Here is a 15,832-nt window from a genome sequence, read left to right as displayed (position 1 = left end):
GCCAAGACAGGCTGAAAGCTAGGCCTCTTGTGCCAGTTAGCCAAGTTGTAAATTCAAAGGAAAAGTTCTTTTTTTTTTTTTTTCAAAGCTGTGAATATTATTTATTTATTTATTTATTTATTTATGGCTGTGTTGGGTCTCCGTTCCTGTGCAAGGGCTTTCTCTAGTTGCGGCAAGCGGGGTCCACTCCTCATCGCGGTGCGCGGGCCTCTCACTATCGCGGCCTCTCTTATTGCGGAGCACAGGCTCCAGACACGCAGGCTCAGTAATTGTGGCTCACGGGGCCAGTTGCTCCGCGGCATGTGGGATCCTCCCAGACCAGGGCTCGAACCCGTGTCCCCTGCATTGGCAGGCAGACTCTCAACCACTGCACCACCAGGGAAGCCCCCCAAAGGAAAAGTTCTTGAAGAAAATTAAAAGTACTCCTCCAGGGAATTCCCTAGAGGTCCAGTGGTTAGGACTCTGACCTTCCACTGCAGGGAACACAGGTTCAACATCTGTTCAGGGAACTAGATCTCGCAAGCTGTGAGGCACGGCCAAAAAAAAAAAAAAAGTACTACTCCAGTGAACATATAAATGATAAAAAAGTGAAATGGAGAAAGTTTTAGTGGTCTGGATAGAAGATCAAACTAGCCACAATATTCCCTTAAGCCAAAGCCTGACCCAGAGCAAGACCCTGACTCTCTTTAGTTCTATGAAGGCTGAGAGGACTGGGAAACCAAAAAGTTCATATGACTCACTTTACTGCAATATTCGCTTTAATGTGAAACCAAACCCACAATACCTCCAAGGTATGCCTGTACTGATAATGCTCTATTTCTTAAATTGGGTGGTAGGTTTATGAATGTTCATTTATTCCACATCAAATGTTCTAGTGCTACATAAAACATATTCTTCTATAATATGTATTATTAAAGATATGTATTTTATAATAAAATATTTAAGAAATCAACAATGAAAAACTTTATAGATGAAACTAGGCAGACTACCTAGGATATGATTAGAAATAATCTGGCAGGCAGAGGGGTATACATAAAATTGATCATATCTCAATAACTGCTGAAGGTGAGAAATGGACACAACGGGATTTATTATGCTATTCTCTGTTTCTATGTTTGAAGTTTTCCATATTAAAAAGTAGGAAAAAAAGCAACTCTTTCACTTAGCAAATCAAAATGTCATAAATGAAATTCAAGTCCTCATTCCAATTCAAGGATCCTAATACATGGAAAATATCCACTCTGCCTACAGCCTTTGCAAGCCATGGTTAATGCATTTTTTACCTGTTGCCATCCATCAAATCATGAGTGATAAGTAAATCAGACAAACAGAGAACTCAGAAATACCCAAAAAGTTAAGCACAGTTTTAAAAACAATGAAACAATGAAAAGAAAGAAACATACGTCGATGCATCTCCCGGTAAAGAATGGTCAGTGCCTGCAGCGAGTTGTCGTCTGTGGGTTCAAGGGCTGCCACCTCCTGTGCCAAGGTGAAGGCTTCCTCTTGCTTTCCAGTTCTCTGTAAACCAATTGCCTTTAAAACCTGATAGAAAGAAAAGACAAATCAGTTTTAAAAGGACAGAAAAGGAAATATGAACCAAAGAAAGCCAATTTGAAATCACAAAGTAAGTTATAAGGTATGCCTAGGTTGTGAATCAACTATTTTACTAAAAACATCAGCAAATAAAGATTATTGCCAGGGCTTCCCTGGTGGCTCAGTGGTTAAGAGTCCACCTGCCAATGCAGGGGACACAGGTTTGAGCCCTGGCCCGGGAGGATGCCACATGCCACAGAACAACTAAGCTCATGCACCACAACTACTAAGCCTGCACTCTAGAGCCGGTGAGCCCAACTACTGAAGCCAGCGCCTAGAGCCCGTGCTCCGCAACAAGAGACACCACCACAATGAGAAACTTGAGCACCACAACAAAGAGTGGCCCCCACTCGCCGCAACTAGAGAAAGCCCATGCAGCAACGAGGACCCAACACAACCAAACATAAATAAATAAATAAAAATAAAGTTCCCTTAAAAAAAAAAAAGATTATTTCCTATTTCAGTCATATTAAGAATGCACAAAACAAAAAGAATGCACAACATTGCTTAAAAGGACTTTGTCGCGGGGTGGGGGCGGTGGGAAGGACTTTGTGAAAATAAAATAATTAAATTAGATAAGTCATGTCCAAAAAAACAAGCAGCTGGCTTTTAATTAAATACTCTTTATGGCATTTCATTTAAGTTATCAGGCAAATAAATAGCCTAAAAAATGCTCTGAAAAACACAGATAAGTCACTAAAGAGATTAAACACCTCCTCCCTTTAAAGATTACAGTATATAACCCATCAAATATAAGTAACTCAAGGGCAAATGAACTTACCTTAGCACAATGAAGATCCTTATGCTTTTTCAACAATTTATCTGCTTGCTGAATTGCCATTTTATTATTACCATTATCAAGATAATCTATGAAAACAGAAATTATGAGTTATTATATCCCTTCAAAAACAAATATGAAAAATGCATAGACTAGTATCAGCTGTTTCAGAAAGTATCCTAATTCGGTATTAAAAACATCATGGAGCTGATTTTAACTCTAAACGGCTAGGATGGTCCAGAATACAATCTTAAATTTCTACAGTCATCTCTCATCCAAAAGCAATATAATCCAGTTATACTAATCCTTAATGAAGATTCAAGACCAAATATATTTAGATGATAGATGATACTAATATTTTTACCTATGGGAAACAAATGGGTTTACTCACACAAAAATTAAAATATCTAAAAAAAAAAAAACTTTATTATATTCAAGCTTCAAATCTATCAAATGGACCATGTTCCCTCAATAGAATGTTCAGTGAGTCTTACTATGCCACAGAGTTAAGAATAATTCTTTGAAGAAAAAAATTAGAAGAGAACAGTGAGTGGGGGAGTAAATCCAGCAATATCAGGAGTAGACAAGGAGGTAGGGAAAGCAGCACTTTCATACACTGGTTGAAATAGAAACTAGCGCTGACTTTGAAGAAAAATTGACTTCTAGGTTCCCTAAGCTATGCATCCATTCCAAAATTCAAGGCATATGGAGACCTGCTATAAAATTGTGTTAAGGAAGAAAAGCAATCAATTATTATCAAAAGTCTAACAAAAGCAAAGATTAATTTTCAGATGAGAGGATCTGAAAGAAAATGATTAGTGTTTTAGATGGGAAACGGTGGTAGCTGTCAATCCTATATATAGAAAGATGACTAAACACAGGCCAGTCCACAACCTACTACTCCTACCAAGTCCCTCTTTGCTCATCAAGGTCCCAAATCAGCATAGGGACAGACAAAACAAACAACTCAAATTAATCTGTGGACCAAATGCTGGTGAGGACATGGAGCAAAAGCAGCTCTCACTCACTGCTAGTGGGAATGCAAAATGGCACAGCCACCTTGGAAGACTGTTTGGCAGTTTCTTAAAAAATTAAACATACTGGGCTCCCCTGGTGGCGCAGTGGTTGAGAATCCGCCTGCCGATGCAGGGGACACGGGTTTGTGCCCCGGCCCGGGAGGATCCCACATGCCGCGGAGCGGCTGGGCCCGTGAGCCATGGCTGCTGAGCCTGCGCGTCCGGAGCCTGTGCTCCGCAACGGGAGAGGCCACAACAGTGAGAGGCCTGCGTACCACAAAAAAAAAAATAAAAAATAAAATAAATAAAATAAACATACTCTAACCATATAATCCAGCTCATTGTTATCTACCCAAATGAGCTGAAAACTTACTTTCACACAAAAATCTGCACGCAAATGTTTATAGCAGCTTTATACATAATTGCCAAAACCTGGAAGGAACCAAGATGTTCTTCAACAGGCAAATAGATAAACAAACTGTGGTATATTCATCCATACAATGATATATTATTCAGTGATAAAAAGAAATGAGCCCATGCGCCACAACTACTGAGCCTGTGCTCTAGAGCCCGTGAGCCACAACTACTGAGCCCACGTGCCACAACTACTGAATCCCACGCACCTAGAGCCCGCGTTCCGCAACAAGAGAAGCCGCCACAATGAGAAGCCTGCACACCACAACGAAGAGTAGCCCCCGCTCACCACAACTAGAGAAAGCCCTCACGCAGCAACAAAGACCCAACGCAGCCAAAAATAAATAAATAAATTTATTTTAAAAAAAAGAAAGAAATGAGCTAGCAAGCCACAAAAAAATATGGGGGACTCTTTTAAATACATGTTGCTAAGTGAAAGAAGCCAACATGACAAAGCTACATACTATATGATTCCAAGTGTATGACATTCTAGAAAAAGCAAAATTATAGGCAGAGTAGAACAATCAGTGGTTGCCAGGAGCTGGGGGAGGGATGAATAGGTGGAGAACAGGGGATTTTTCAGTGCAGTGAAACTATTCTGTATGATACTGTAATGAAGGATACATGTCATCATACCTTTGTAAAATGCATAGGATGTGCAACACACAGAATGAACCCTGATGTAAACTAGTAAACTATGGACTTTAGTTAGCAATAACATATCGTATTGGCTCAGCAACTGTAGCAAATGCACCACACTAATGCAAGTGTTAATAACATGGAAAACTGGGGGAGAAGAGAGGTGTGTGGGGGTGAATAGGAACTCTGTACTCTCCACTCCTTTTCTGTAAACTTAACCTAAAACTGCTCTAAAAAATAAAGTCAATTAATTTAAAAAATATATCTAATAAAAGCAAAGATTCATTTCTAAAAAAGGAACGTGAGAGTGTTATAAATGGGAAATAGGGTGGTAGATGTAGATTTGAAATACAGAAAGATGACTGAACTCAGGCTAGTTCACAATCTACTACTACTATTGGTCCCTCTTTGCTCATCAAGGTCCCAAGTCAGCAACAGGGACAGAGGAGGCACAGACAACTCAAGATCATCTATGGCCCTAGTGGCCCAGGGCCAAATAACAGAAATACACTATCATTTTACCTAACGGTTTCAATTTTTCTCCTATGAATACCTTACCACAACCTCTAACAGACAGCCACATGAACACATGAGTTTCATCTCTTTAGTTTTTCTTCAATGCACCTAATGTTGATGAGCACCAATAATGCTAGGTAAAAAGATTAAGAAGCCTTACTCTGGAGGGAATCACAACCTAGAAAAGATCAAAGACTTAACACTCAGGTAGAGAGATTAGAGAATCACAGAAATCACAATCTTGGCCTGAATACCCAAATATCTAACACCAGTTTTCTTAAATCCTCATCTCAGCCGATAGGCCACCATTTGTCCTTACAGAATATCTTACAGACATTTCAGCTCAATAAATGATATCTTCTCTTCCTAACAACTTGGTGCTGATCTCATGCTGAGTGAGTTCTAAGTTACGTCTGACTCAGTCTTCTTGCAAGACTCCAGGTTCGCAGAACATATCTTGAAGTCTTCTCAAAGAGCAGGTATCTTTGATGAAACCCCAGCTCTGAGGGTCTGCCCATAGATGGATCAGACCAGAGGTTAGGACTACAAGGATATTGAACTTTTCCCTCTGTTGTTGACAAGGCTCTGATATATAAATACACTGCACCCACGCCCTCTTCTGTGGGCATGGTTTCCACAGACTCTGCTGAAGGGGTAGAATTGGATGAGCATGTCTAGATCATGCAACTGAAGCCCATTGGAGTGGACATTTGACCCAAACTGGGTAAATGAAGTTTCTTCCTGGTAATCTGTAATTACAACACTGAAATCTGGAGTCAGAAAGCTATGGATGGACTTCCCTGGTGGCACAGTGGATAAGGCTCCACGCTCCCAATGCAGGGGGCCCGAGTTCGATTCTTGGTCAGGGAACTAGACCCCACATGCATGCTGCAACTAAGAGTTCGCATGCCACAACTAAGAAGCCCACATGCCACAACTAAGGAGCTGGCAAGCTGTAACTAAGGAGCCCACGTGCTAAAACTAAGGAGCCCACCTGCCGCAACTAAGACCCAATGCAACCAAATAAATAAATAAATACTTAAAAAAGAAAAGAAAAGAAAGCTATGGAGAACCCCATTTGGAAGGCAATAAATATTTACAGTTTGAGATTACTAGTGGCAGCTCCAGAATCTCCATTTGGAAGGAGCCTTGGGAGATGCAAGTTGGTTAATGGGGAGTGAAAAAAAGGAGTTATCTCTTGACTCTTCATTCATATAACATTTATAAAAAAAAAGAATGTCAATTATCTTTATCAAAAAATTGGGGGAGGGGCAGTGCTGATTAAGCTTGTGGAGGAGGCTAATGACCTCTCCCTACTCTATTCTCAGCTTGGTGTGGCCACAAACCCAACATGTTGGGCCCCAGGTAAACTGATGAGTAAGCAGAAAAAAACAGTTTGAAGAACCTAGCAGAGAAAAGAATAGACACAAACAGATAAGAGCAGAGATGAGCATCTGAGAAAGAAGCTTCAGATCCTGACAGCTTTCCAGTTTCCATCAGGCTCCAGAACACTGCATTCCTGTCCTAAGCCCCCACAAGGGTTTATAAACAACCTCCCTCTACTTGAGCTTGTGTCAAAGGGTTTCTGTTCCTTGCACCCAGAAGAGTATTAATTTTAACTAAGACACCCCACCACATTTAGACTGCTGTCAAGGTCCCCCTTCCTGGACACCTAGGTGATTGCTGATTAATTGGTTGCTGAGTCTTTTGGGAAAAGTTTATTTCCATTTTACATCGCTGACTTTGTAATATAAATTATGTAGCCAGGGCTTCCCTGGTGGCGCAGTGGTTAAGAATCTGCCTGCCAATGCAGGGGACACGGGTTCGAGCCCGGTCCAGGAAGATCCCACATGCCGTGGAGCAACTAAGTCCGTGCGCCACAACTACTGAGCCTGCGTTCTAGAGCCCACGAGCCACAACTTTTAAAGCCCGCGCACCTAGAGCCCGTGCTCCGCAACAAGAGAAGCCACCGCAATGAGAAGCCCGCACACTGCAATGAAGAGTAGCCCCCACTCTCAGCAACTGGAGAAAACCCGAGTGCAGCAGCAAAGACCCAATGCAGCCAAAAATTAAATAAATGAATAAGTAAATTTATTTTTAAAATAAATAAAATAAATTATGTAGCCCTTGGAGAAAACAGGCCAATAAAAATGATACCCTAAGTCTGTTTTTTTAGCCTTTTTAAAACTTACTCAAGGGTAACTGTGGCTTGACCATGAGGACTGGTATTGTTCCCTTAATATGAGGAGTAAGCCAAGTCAGCCGTCCAGAAATCAGGCATAGGAAATAATAAGATGATGATGTATCAGTTAAAGCAGTGTTTTTCAAAGCACGGTTATCACTCCAACTAAAATGTTTGTACACGGGGCCTCTCACTGTTGTGGCCCCTCCCGTTGCGGAGCACAGGCTCCGGACGCGCAGGCTCAGCAGCCATGGCTCACGGGCCCAGCCGCTCCGCGGCATGTGGGATCTTCCCAGACCGGGGCACGAACCCGCATCCCCTGCATCAGCAGGCGGACTCTCAACCACTGCGCCACCAGGGAAGCCCCCCAACTAAAATGTTTTTAAGTGGTCCTTGCAGGCAGCACTAGATAACACGGATAGTGAGAAAACTGACCTTTTGTAATATTTCCCTTATATTAAGGAGATAGTCTCAGTTTGGTATCAGCCTGTCATTTCTTTAACACTTGCTGATGGCTTTTTTTTTTTTAATGGAGAAGGAACAGGTCTCAGATTTAGAGTTTCACAACTATCAGAAACTAGTTAAGACCTTAATAACATTGTTTGTTTTCACTGTGTGTACTTAATTTTATGGTTTTGTTTTCTCAGGGCAAGTGACAGGTATTCCACTGATGGTAATGATACATATTATTTCTATTTTATTTTATTTTTAATTTTTAAATTTTATTTATTTATTTTTGTCCACGCAGCATATGGAATCTTAGTTCCCCGACCACGGACTGAACCTACGCCCCCTGCAATGGAAGTGAGAGTCCTAACCGACGGACAGCCAGGGAATCCCCCCCACAGTCTCTAAAACAAACTTCAAATTCCTTAAAATGGCTTACAAAGTTGAGCCCCTCTACCTCTGTAGCCTCATCTCACCCTTCTCTACGTTCCAACCACACAAGTCTTTGCTGAGGTCATCAAGTACATACTCTCTCTGTCCATCTTTCCTACACACTCTGTCCATCCCTCCTTTTCATCTGATCACCTGAGTAACCTTTGCTCTTTTTTCATTTCCAAAGTAAAATGTCACTTCCACAGAGAACCTTTTCTTGAAATGTGCCCAACAGTCGAGATGCCATAGTGTGTGCTCTCATGGTAACCGGTACTTTTCCTTCAAAGTCCTTAACACAAATGTAATGATTATGTATACTATTGTTTAAAAAACCTCTTGAGACTACAAGCTCCCTGAAAGCAGAAATCATGTCTGTGCTGTCTGGTACTCTCTCATTCCCTGAATCTACATTGTGCCTAGCACATATTAGGCTCTCAATAAATAAGCTGAATGAAGAAAGGAATACATAAATGAACAAACTGTATAGGAAAAAAAAATCTTCTAGAAATTGAGTAGTCTATCAGGGGAGTGAGAGATATATATATACAAAGTGACCACAACAGGATGTTCAAAGAACCAATTATTAGTGATGGCTTCCTGCTATTAAGTTAGATTTTTTAAACTCTTTTCTATTAATTTCTTAGGGGACTCCCCTGGTGGCGCAGTGGTTAAAAATCCGCCTGCCAATTCAGGGAACATGGGTTCAATACCTGGTCCGGGAAGATCCCACGTGCTGCGGAGCAACTAAGTCCGTGTGCCACAACTACTGAGCCTGCGCTCTAGAGCCCGCGAGCCACAACTACTGAGCCCGAGTGCTGCAACTACTGAAGCCTGCATGCCTAGAGCCCGTGCTCCACAACAAGAGAAGCCACCGCAGTACGAAGCCCGTGCACTGCAACAAAGAGTAGCCCCCACTTGCCACAACTAGAGGAAGCCGGCGTGCAGCAACGAAGACCCAACACAGCCAAAAATAAATTAATTAATTAAGAAAAAAAAAACCCAGACATTTAAGAGTGAAGACAGAGGGAACACAAATTTATTGGGTGTCTACTCAAAACCCAGCAAGGTACCATTAGCATCTCCATATTACAGAAGAGGCTCAGGGAGGTAGGTTAATTGACAAAATCATAGCAGAGAGTGAAACCCAGCTCAGTCTGGCTCTGAAGGTCTGCACCCTTCATTGCCTCAATTTCTCTAGACAGAACTCTTAGAGCAAGAAACTATATAAGTACAGATAGCTCATTGAGCCTAAGGAGACAAAGAACAAATTTGAAATTTATTTTTCTTTTCTTTACTACCTTGCCACAATCCAATTACTTCAGTGAACACACAAAAAACATACCCCAAATGGTCAACTGGTTTCTCCTAATTCTCAAGAAGATACTAAGTGCAGTATTTTTAATTAAAGTATTAATCAAATGCTCTGAAAGATGCAAGAGCATGAACAAAAGAATGAAAAGGAAGGAAGTATGCACCTCTAAAACCCAATTTACACCCACCATCAGGCGTGCACTGGGGTAGTTCCAGCACTGACTGCCTCAACACCACGAGGCTAAGCTGCTGCATTTGGTCTTGGTAAATCATCCCAAACCAAATGTGCTCCCTGGCCCTCTGCCCTGCTGAGAAGGCTGTGCGCCAGTCATCACTGTTTATTAGGGGGAAAGAACGTGGACAAGAATATTCTGCCCTCAGGAAAATGTTTCAAACACTCGGTTTACATCTGAGCAATTTTTTAGTAAGAGCTGGACTTGGGTGCCAGCAAGGCAATGAGAAGCCCGCGCACCACAACGAAGAGTAGTGCCCCCGCTCAGCGCAGCTAGAGAAAAGCCCGCACGCAGCAACGAAGACCCAACGCAGCCAAAAATAAATAAATAGATAAATAATTTTTAAAAATAATAAATCAATTTATATAAAAAAGAAAATTATCTGAATGAAACCATACAGTATCTGATCTTTAAAAAAATTAATGTCAAATAATAAAAATAATACATGTCATAGTAAAAAAAAATCCAATAGTTCATACAGGTATAACATGAAAAGAATTATTAGTCTCTTAATCTTGCCCTATGCTCACACTACCCTCTACTCTATGCATTCTTCCAGGAATGTTCTGTGCATTAACAGCTGTCTTTTTAAGTTTAAAATGTTTTTAGAATTTAAAAGTCTAAGAGCTTTTTAAACGGTCATAATTTCAGAACAGGAGAAAACAGGTTGTGCCAAGTGACTTTTCTACAGAAAAGCAAGATAATCTTCACTCACCAAGATGCCCTGCCCCGCCCGGGCAAACGACGAGACTCGCTGAGCTAACACGGCCCAACAGAAGGCTCAGAATACATACAACATCCGATCGAAGACCTGGGAAGTTTTAATAACGAACTATAACAGAATAATTACCTGGAGTTTGGCCACGCATGGGAAGGGAAATGTCCTAACGCACCAAAGAAGTGACTATCATTCAGGAAGCACAGCTGGGAAATATGTCACACCTGATTCAGGCTAGAGCAAGACTGCAAGTCAGGAACCAACAAGGACCTACTGTATAGCACAGAGAACTCTACTCAATATTCTGTGATAATTTATATGAAAAAAGAATCTAAAAAAGAGTGAATATATATATAACTGAATCTCTTTATTGTACACCTGAAACACAACGTTGTAAATCAACGATACTCCAATAAAATTTAAAAAATAAAATAAGTATTTAAAAAAAAGACTGCAAGTTAGTAACACAGATTAGAACAAAGGATCTTGTGCCATAAAAGTAAATGTGTGTGTGTATTCTAAAGACTATGGAACTTTGAAACCTCTATTTTTATTTTGCAATTCCTGCATCCTATAAAAAAATTTTTTAATAAATGAATTTTTTATACTTTTTTTATACAGAAATTCTTGTTTATTTATCTATCTATCTATCTATTTATTTATGGCTGTGTTGGGGCTGTGCGTGGGCTTTCTCTAATTGCGGCGAGTGGGGGCTACTCTTTGTTGCGGTGCGTGGGCTTCTCATTGCTGTGGCTTCTCTTGTTGCGGAGCACGGGCACTAGGTGCGCGGGCTTCAGTATTTGGGGCTCACAGTCTCTAGAGTGCAGGTTCAGTGGTTGTGGCTCGCGGGCTCTAGAGCGCAGGCTCAGTAGTTGTGGCGCACAGGCTTAGCTGCTCTGCAGCATGTGGGATCTTCCCAGACCAGGGATTGAACCCGTGTCCCCTGCATTGGCAGGCGGATTCTTAACCACTGCACTACCAGGGAAGTCCCCTATAAAATTTATTAAGTGCCATACCTGACCATCTTCCAACTCTACCCATCCCCTAACCACTAAAAACATTTTAAAACAATAATGGTAGAAGAAAGCACTAGGGCTCACCAAGTCACATGAGGATACAACATCTGTTCAGAACCACAGAGCACAAGAGAATAATTTTAGCAAAAGGAGAAAGAATAATAAAGTAGGTGTTCTGGAAGGTCAAGGTGGTTTTCAATAAGCAAAAATGCAATACCCAAACTTACCAATTTATGAGTAAAGAGAAGCACTCTGAAGATGTTCAATTAATCAACTAGCTATTCCATACCTAGACACCAAAAATAGAATTTCAACCCGCCATAATTTCACAATTAATGACCCTGTCCACTTCTATCCTCAACAGTATCAGCAAGAGCTGAGGTCATAGGCAAAGTTTCTAACAGCTGTAAAATCCTAAACCTTGGCAATATATATAATGCTGCATAAAGATCGTGATGCTGCGGGATCTGAACTCAGTGAAAGGCTGAGCTCTCCAGTGAGAATGCCTGTGTTCAAATCCCAGCTCTACAGTTTACTAGCTGCAATTCTGAGAGAGTTAATCTCTGGCCTTCAGTTTACTACTATGCTCACAATAATCTTATCTACCTAATAGGACAGTTAGCACTCAAATAAGCACTCAGTCAACGCTGAGTGTTGTTGAACTTTTGGCTGGTGGGCAAGCACCACCATGCATAAGCATGTTCATCTGTCAGCTAATGAAGGTCTAAATTCAAGAACGATAGTGGTTTAGGGATACTAATATATTTAAACACAAAAGCAGAGGCTGTCCCAAAGTCTAGAGGTCAAAAGTGCTGAAGTCAAGGACAGTCTTTCTTTTCCTATATCTGTCAGTTTATATTAATTGCCTTGGAATTCCTAAAGAAAGTATTTTCTAATCTTCTTCCCATGTAACTATAACAAAAGCTACATAATTCTGGCTTCAGTTTTGAGAATATGACCTATCACATCTGTTTAACATATCCTGATGTTTACCAGTGTGAAACGGACTAGAGGTTTTTCTTATTGGATAGTTTCAAAACATTATTATTTCTAAGTGACTTATGGGACACCAAAGGCATTTTCTTTGGTCCTCAAGAACAATTTTAGAAATCCAATTATTCCTAAAAGTTTAAAAAGAAAAAATCTGCAGGCAGCTGCTGCAGAGAGCTGTAACCAGCCACCAATTGTGAACCCTGGATTCAGTTCTTACCCTCAACCTTACATATTTCATCTCTGCCCTTTAAAATTTATACTGGAGGGCATGGGAATATGTAGCCCTGGGAAAATGGAAATCCACCCCTCTCCACCTATGTGACCTTTGGCAAGTCAGTGTCTCCAGCTCAAAGTGAGGTGATTTCTAGGACAGTGGTTAAAAGAGTAAGCCTGGGACATTCCACAGGGGTTAAGATCCTAGCTTCATGTTAGCTGAGTGACCTTAGACAAATTACACATCAGTAAAGCCCCAGTTTTCTCATCTGTGGAAAGAAAAGGGGGGAGAGAGAGGGAAGTGGGACTGGGGAAAAGTAGCCACCTCCGAAGGATGTGTGTAGATTAAATACTTAAGACCAAGGAAAGTGACTGACATAATTAGCAGTCTATACACATTAGCTATTATTATTATTTCCCACCTCACAAGATTGTTGTTGAAATGAGATGCAAGAGCAAAGCATCATACAAATTACAAAAAGCACTACCAATTGTACCAGAAACATAGTTACTCCCTTCCAAAAAAGTTAAATGATCTCAGCTATTAAGAAGAAGCCTCCATTTAGTAACATCCACACTACAAACAAGAGGTCTAATTCTGCAAAAACCACTGAACTTGAAGCCTTCCTCACCATGAAGTGAGCTAGACCAAGACCACACAACCATCTAAGAGGAAAGGAAATACAAAAAGGACCACTATCCAATTATAGAACAACTCGGTTACTGAAGAGGTGTTTCTCCCTGACTCAAATATGTGATTTTTCACAACCGGGATAGCAGAATGCCATCAAGGTCTTAAAGCCTGAGGGTTGAGGTCAACGTTATGGAAAGGGATCCACTTAGCATGCGGAAGGCAAGCTGCAGAGAAAAAACCAGAGAAGCTGCAAAAAGGAAAAGCCCTGCATGCCCCTGGACACGAGCTATTACAGTCGCTTCACTGCTATTTTGAGCCCAAGCCAACCCCCCCGCCACCCGCGCCTCGCCGCACCCCGCCCCCGCCTCCCACGTGTGCCCAGAGCAGCTGTTCCTCCACCAAAGAGCTCTGGATTGGGATCCTCAAATCCGGGCCTGCTCCCGACTCGATCCGGGTGACCTTGCGTCAGCCCCTTCCCCTCCCGGGACCTCTGTTTCTCCATGTGCACCGAGTACAGTTAGTCAGACAACACTTTAGGCCCCGTTCCCATAGGTAAAAAGTCTTGAGCGGAGAATTTTCCCTCAAGTGGGATGTCCCACCCTCACGCCGGAGCCAGCTTCCACCTGAGGGCAGACCTCGGGTCTCCCTTGGCGTGGCCTCGACAACGTAGCCTGCGGGTAGCGCAGGTCTCTACAAGAGGAAGTGTCTCACAGGGCTCGTCTGTCAGGCCAGCTCTGCCGACCTGCCGCTGCCCTGACCGCGCCGCTGCCACCTCAGGGCTCAAGAAGGCAAGGCCGGCGCTTACGCGAGGCCCGTGGCTGCGGCCTAGAGGCCCGCGCGGCCCGCCCCCTGTGCCCGCCAGCCCTGCTCCCGGCCCCTCAGCGCCCCTCCCGGACCTTTGCCCCGGGCTCCGCAGCCCTCGGCGCCTCTGGCTGGCAACCAGACTGGCCCCAGGTACTCACCGTAAATGGGCCGGAGGCGCCTGTCGTTAGGGTCCTGCACATGGCCCCGCGTCGCCATGATGACAAGCGCAGAACCGCAGTGCGCGTGCGCGGGGCAGGCCCCCGAGAAGGGGCCGTTAAAGGGCCAGCACCGATCTCTCTCTTCTGTCGCAATGGTCGCGGGGTTGTGACAGAACGCGCCGGCGCGGAAAGGGACGACACCCACATCGCACTCCCCCCGACCCCCAGTTGTCACTTCAATGGATCCTTTTCCTCCCCTTTGCTGGTGGAATCAACCTAGCTGGTAGAAGCGGCCGTTACTATTAAAATCCCTTCCGAGTCACATACTGGAGAGTGAGGAAAGGAGGGAAGAAAGTCTTGGTCAAAGTTAGGGCTCTACTGCTCCTGCTTATCCTGTTTCTCCTCTGTGCTGAAGGACCAGTTAGACTTGTCTTTGATTAATTGTTGAGGACCCGGGAACTCCTCTGGGAAGGTGACCCAGGGGACAGCAGGGGAAAGAGGTGCTGACCAACAGTAGAAATCTGCCAGAAAAGTTCAAGATCCCTTCACCCCAATCCCGGTGCTCAGCCAACTAAGAAGCACCTTAGATCTATAGTAATCCAGTCAATTTATTTATCAATTATATCTCAATAAAACTGGAGGGGAAAAGTAGTTCAGTCAGTATATGCCTAGACACTGTGCTGCAAGCTCCAAATGTATTATCTCATTAATACTCGTAACAGCCCTAGTATCTCCCTAGGAGGTAGATTTTTTTTAATTTAATTTAATTTATTTATTTTTGGCTGAGTTGGGTCTTCCTTTCTGCGCGCGGGCTTTCTCTAGTTGCGGCGAGTGGGGGCTGCTCTTCCTTGCGGTGCGCGGGCTTCTCGTTGCGGTGGCTTCTCTTGTTGTGGAGCACAGGCTCTAGGCGCACGCGCTTCAGCAGAAACTGTACTAAGCTCTTTTACATACATCATCTTATTTCATTCTCACAAACTGGTGGAATAGGTACCATTGTGATCCTCATTTTAAAATGAGAATTTTGAAGCATAGACATATTAGGTCATTTGCCCAAGATCACACAGTAGTCTCTGGTGAAATCTGTGGTGGTCTCACTCCAAAATCCACACTCTTAGCAGTTAACACCAAAAGTATTACAGTGGTTACCTCTTAGGAGAGCAGATGTTTTCTCCTCTTACTTCATACATAGCTGCACTGTTTGACTTGTTTATAATGAGCATCATTACATTTTTAATTTCTAAAAGGTCTTTAAATTTCTGTTTACAAAAATCGCACCCACAAAAAAAGGTAAACAATGTCAAGCCTTTTGAGCCAAAATAAAATCCTTTTATTCCAAGGAGATAATCAGCAGACCACAGAAAAATATAAAATAGAGACTCTTTCCTAACAATCCTAAGGTCCTAACTATCCATCAAGAGGGACTGATGAAATAAATTATGATACACCATGAAATGAAAAAAGGCAACCATTAAAATTAATGAAGTAGGGCTTCATTTATAGATATGGAAAGATGCCCATGACATGTTGAGTTTATAAAGCAGGTTGTAGAAGAGTATGGATGGCATGAAAAAAAATTATGTGGACAGATAGCTATCTAGCTAACATAGACTAGATTTCCATGGTGGTCCAGTGGTTAAGAATCTGCCTGCCAATACAGGGGACACGGGTTTGAGCCCTGGTCCGGGAAGATCCCGCATGCCACGGAGCAACTAAGCCCGTGCGCCACAACTACTGA

The 15,832-nt window shown here is 42.6% G+C and overlaps 1 protein-coding gene across 2 annotated transcripts in view; it reads right to left on the bottom strand.

Annotated features, from left to right (window-relative positions):
- The window catches only part of NAA25 (N-alpha-acetyltransferase 25, NatB auxiliary subunit), a 75,864-nt gene extending 61,702 nt beyond the window's left edge, over positions 1-14,162 (bottom strand). Inside the window, exons 1-3 of one of the 2 annotated variants that reach the window (XM_060119185.1) lie at positions 14,098-14,162; positions 2,375-2,460; positions 1,404-1,542 (exon numbers count right to left, since the gene is read on the bottom strand). In XM_060119185.1, coding sequence (XP_059975168.1) covers positions 1,404-1,542; positions 2,375-2,460; positions 14,098-14,155 — 283 coding nt within the window. In that variant the 5' untranslated portion in view covers positions 14,156-14,162. Of the gene's footprint in view, positions 1-1,403; positions 1,543-2,374; positions 2,461-11,522; positions 11,549-14,097 lie in introns of those variants that run through there. The other variant, XM_060119186.1, reaches the window with a different exon arrangement.
- Between the last annotated feature and the right edge of the window lie 1,670 nt (positions 14,163-15,832).

This window comes from Mesoplodon densirostris, chromosome 15 (assembly GCF_025265405.1).
Source record: "Mesoplodon densirostris isolate mMesDen1 chromosome 15, mMesDen1 primary haplotype, whole genome shotgun sequence".
NCBI classification, from domain to species: Eukaryota; Metazoa; Chordata; class Mammalia; order Artiodactyla; family Ziphiidae; genus Mesoplodon; species Mesoplodon densirostris.
Note: the sequence above shows the minus strand (reverse complement) of the source record. Positions and strands in the feature narration are given on the sequence as shown.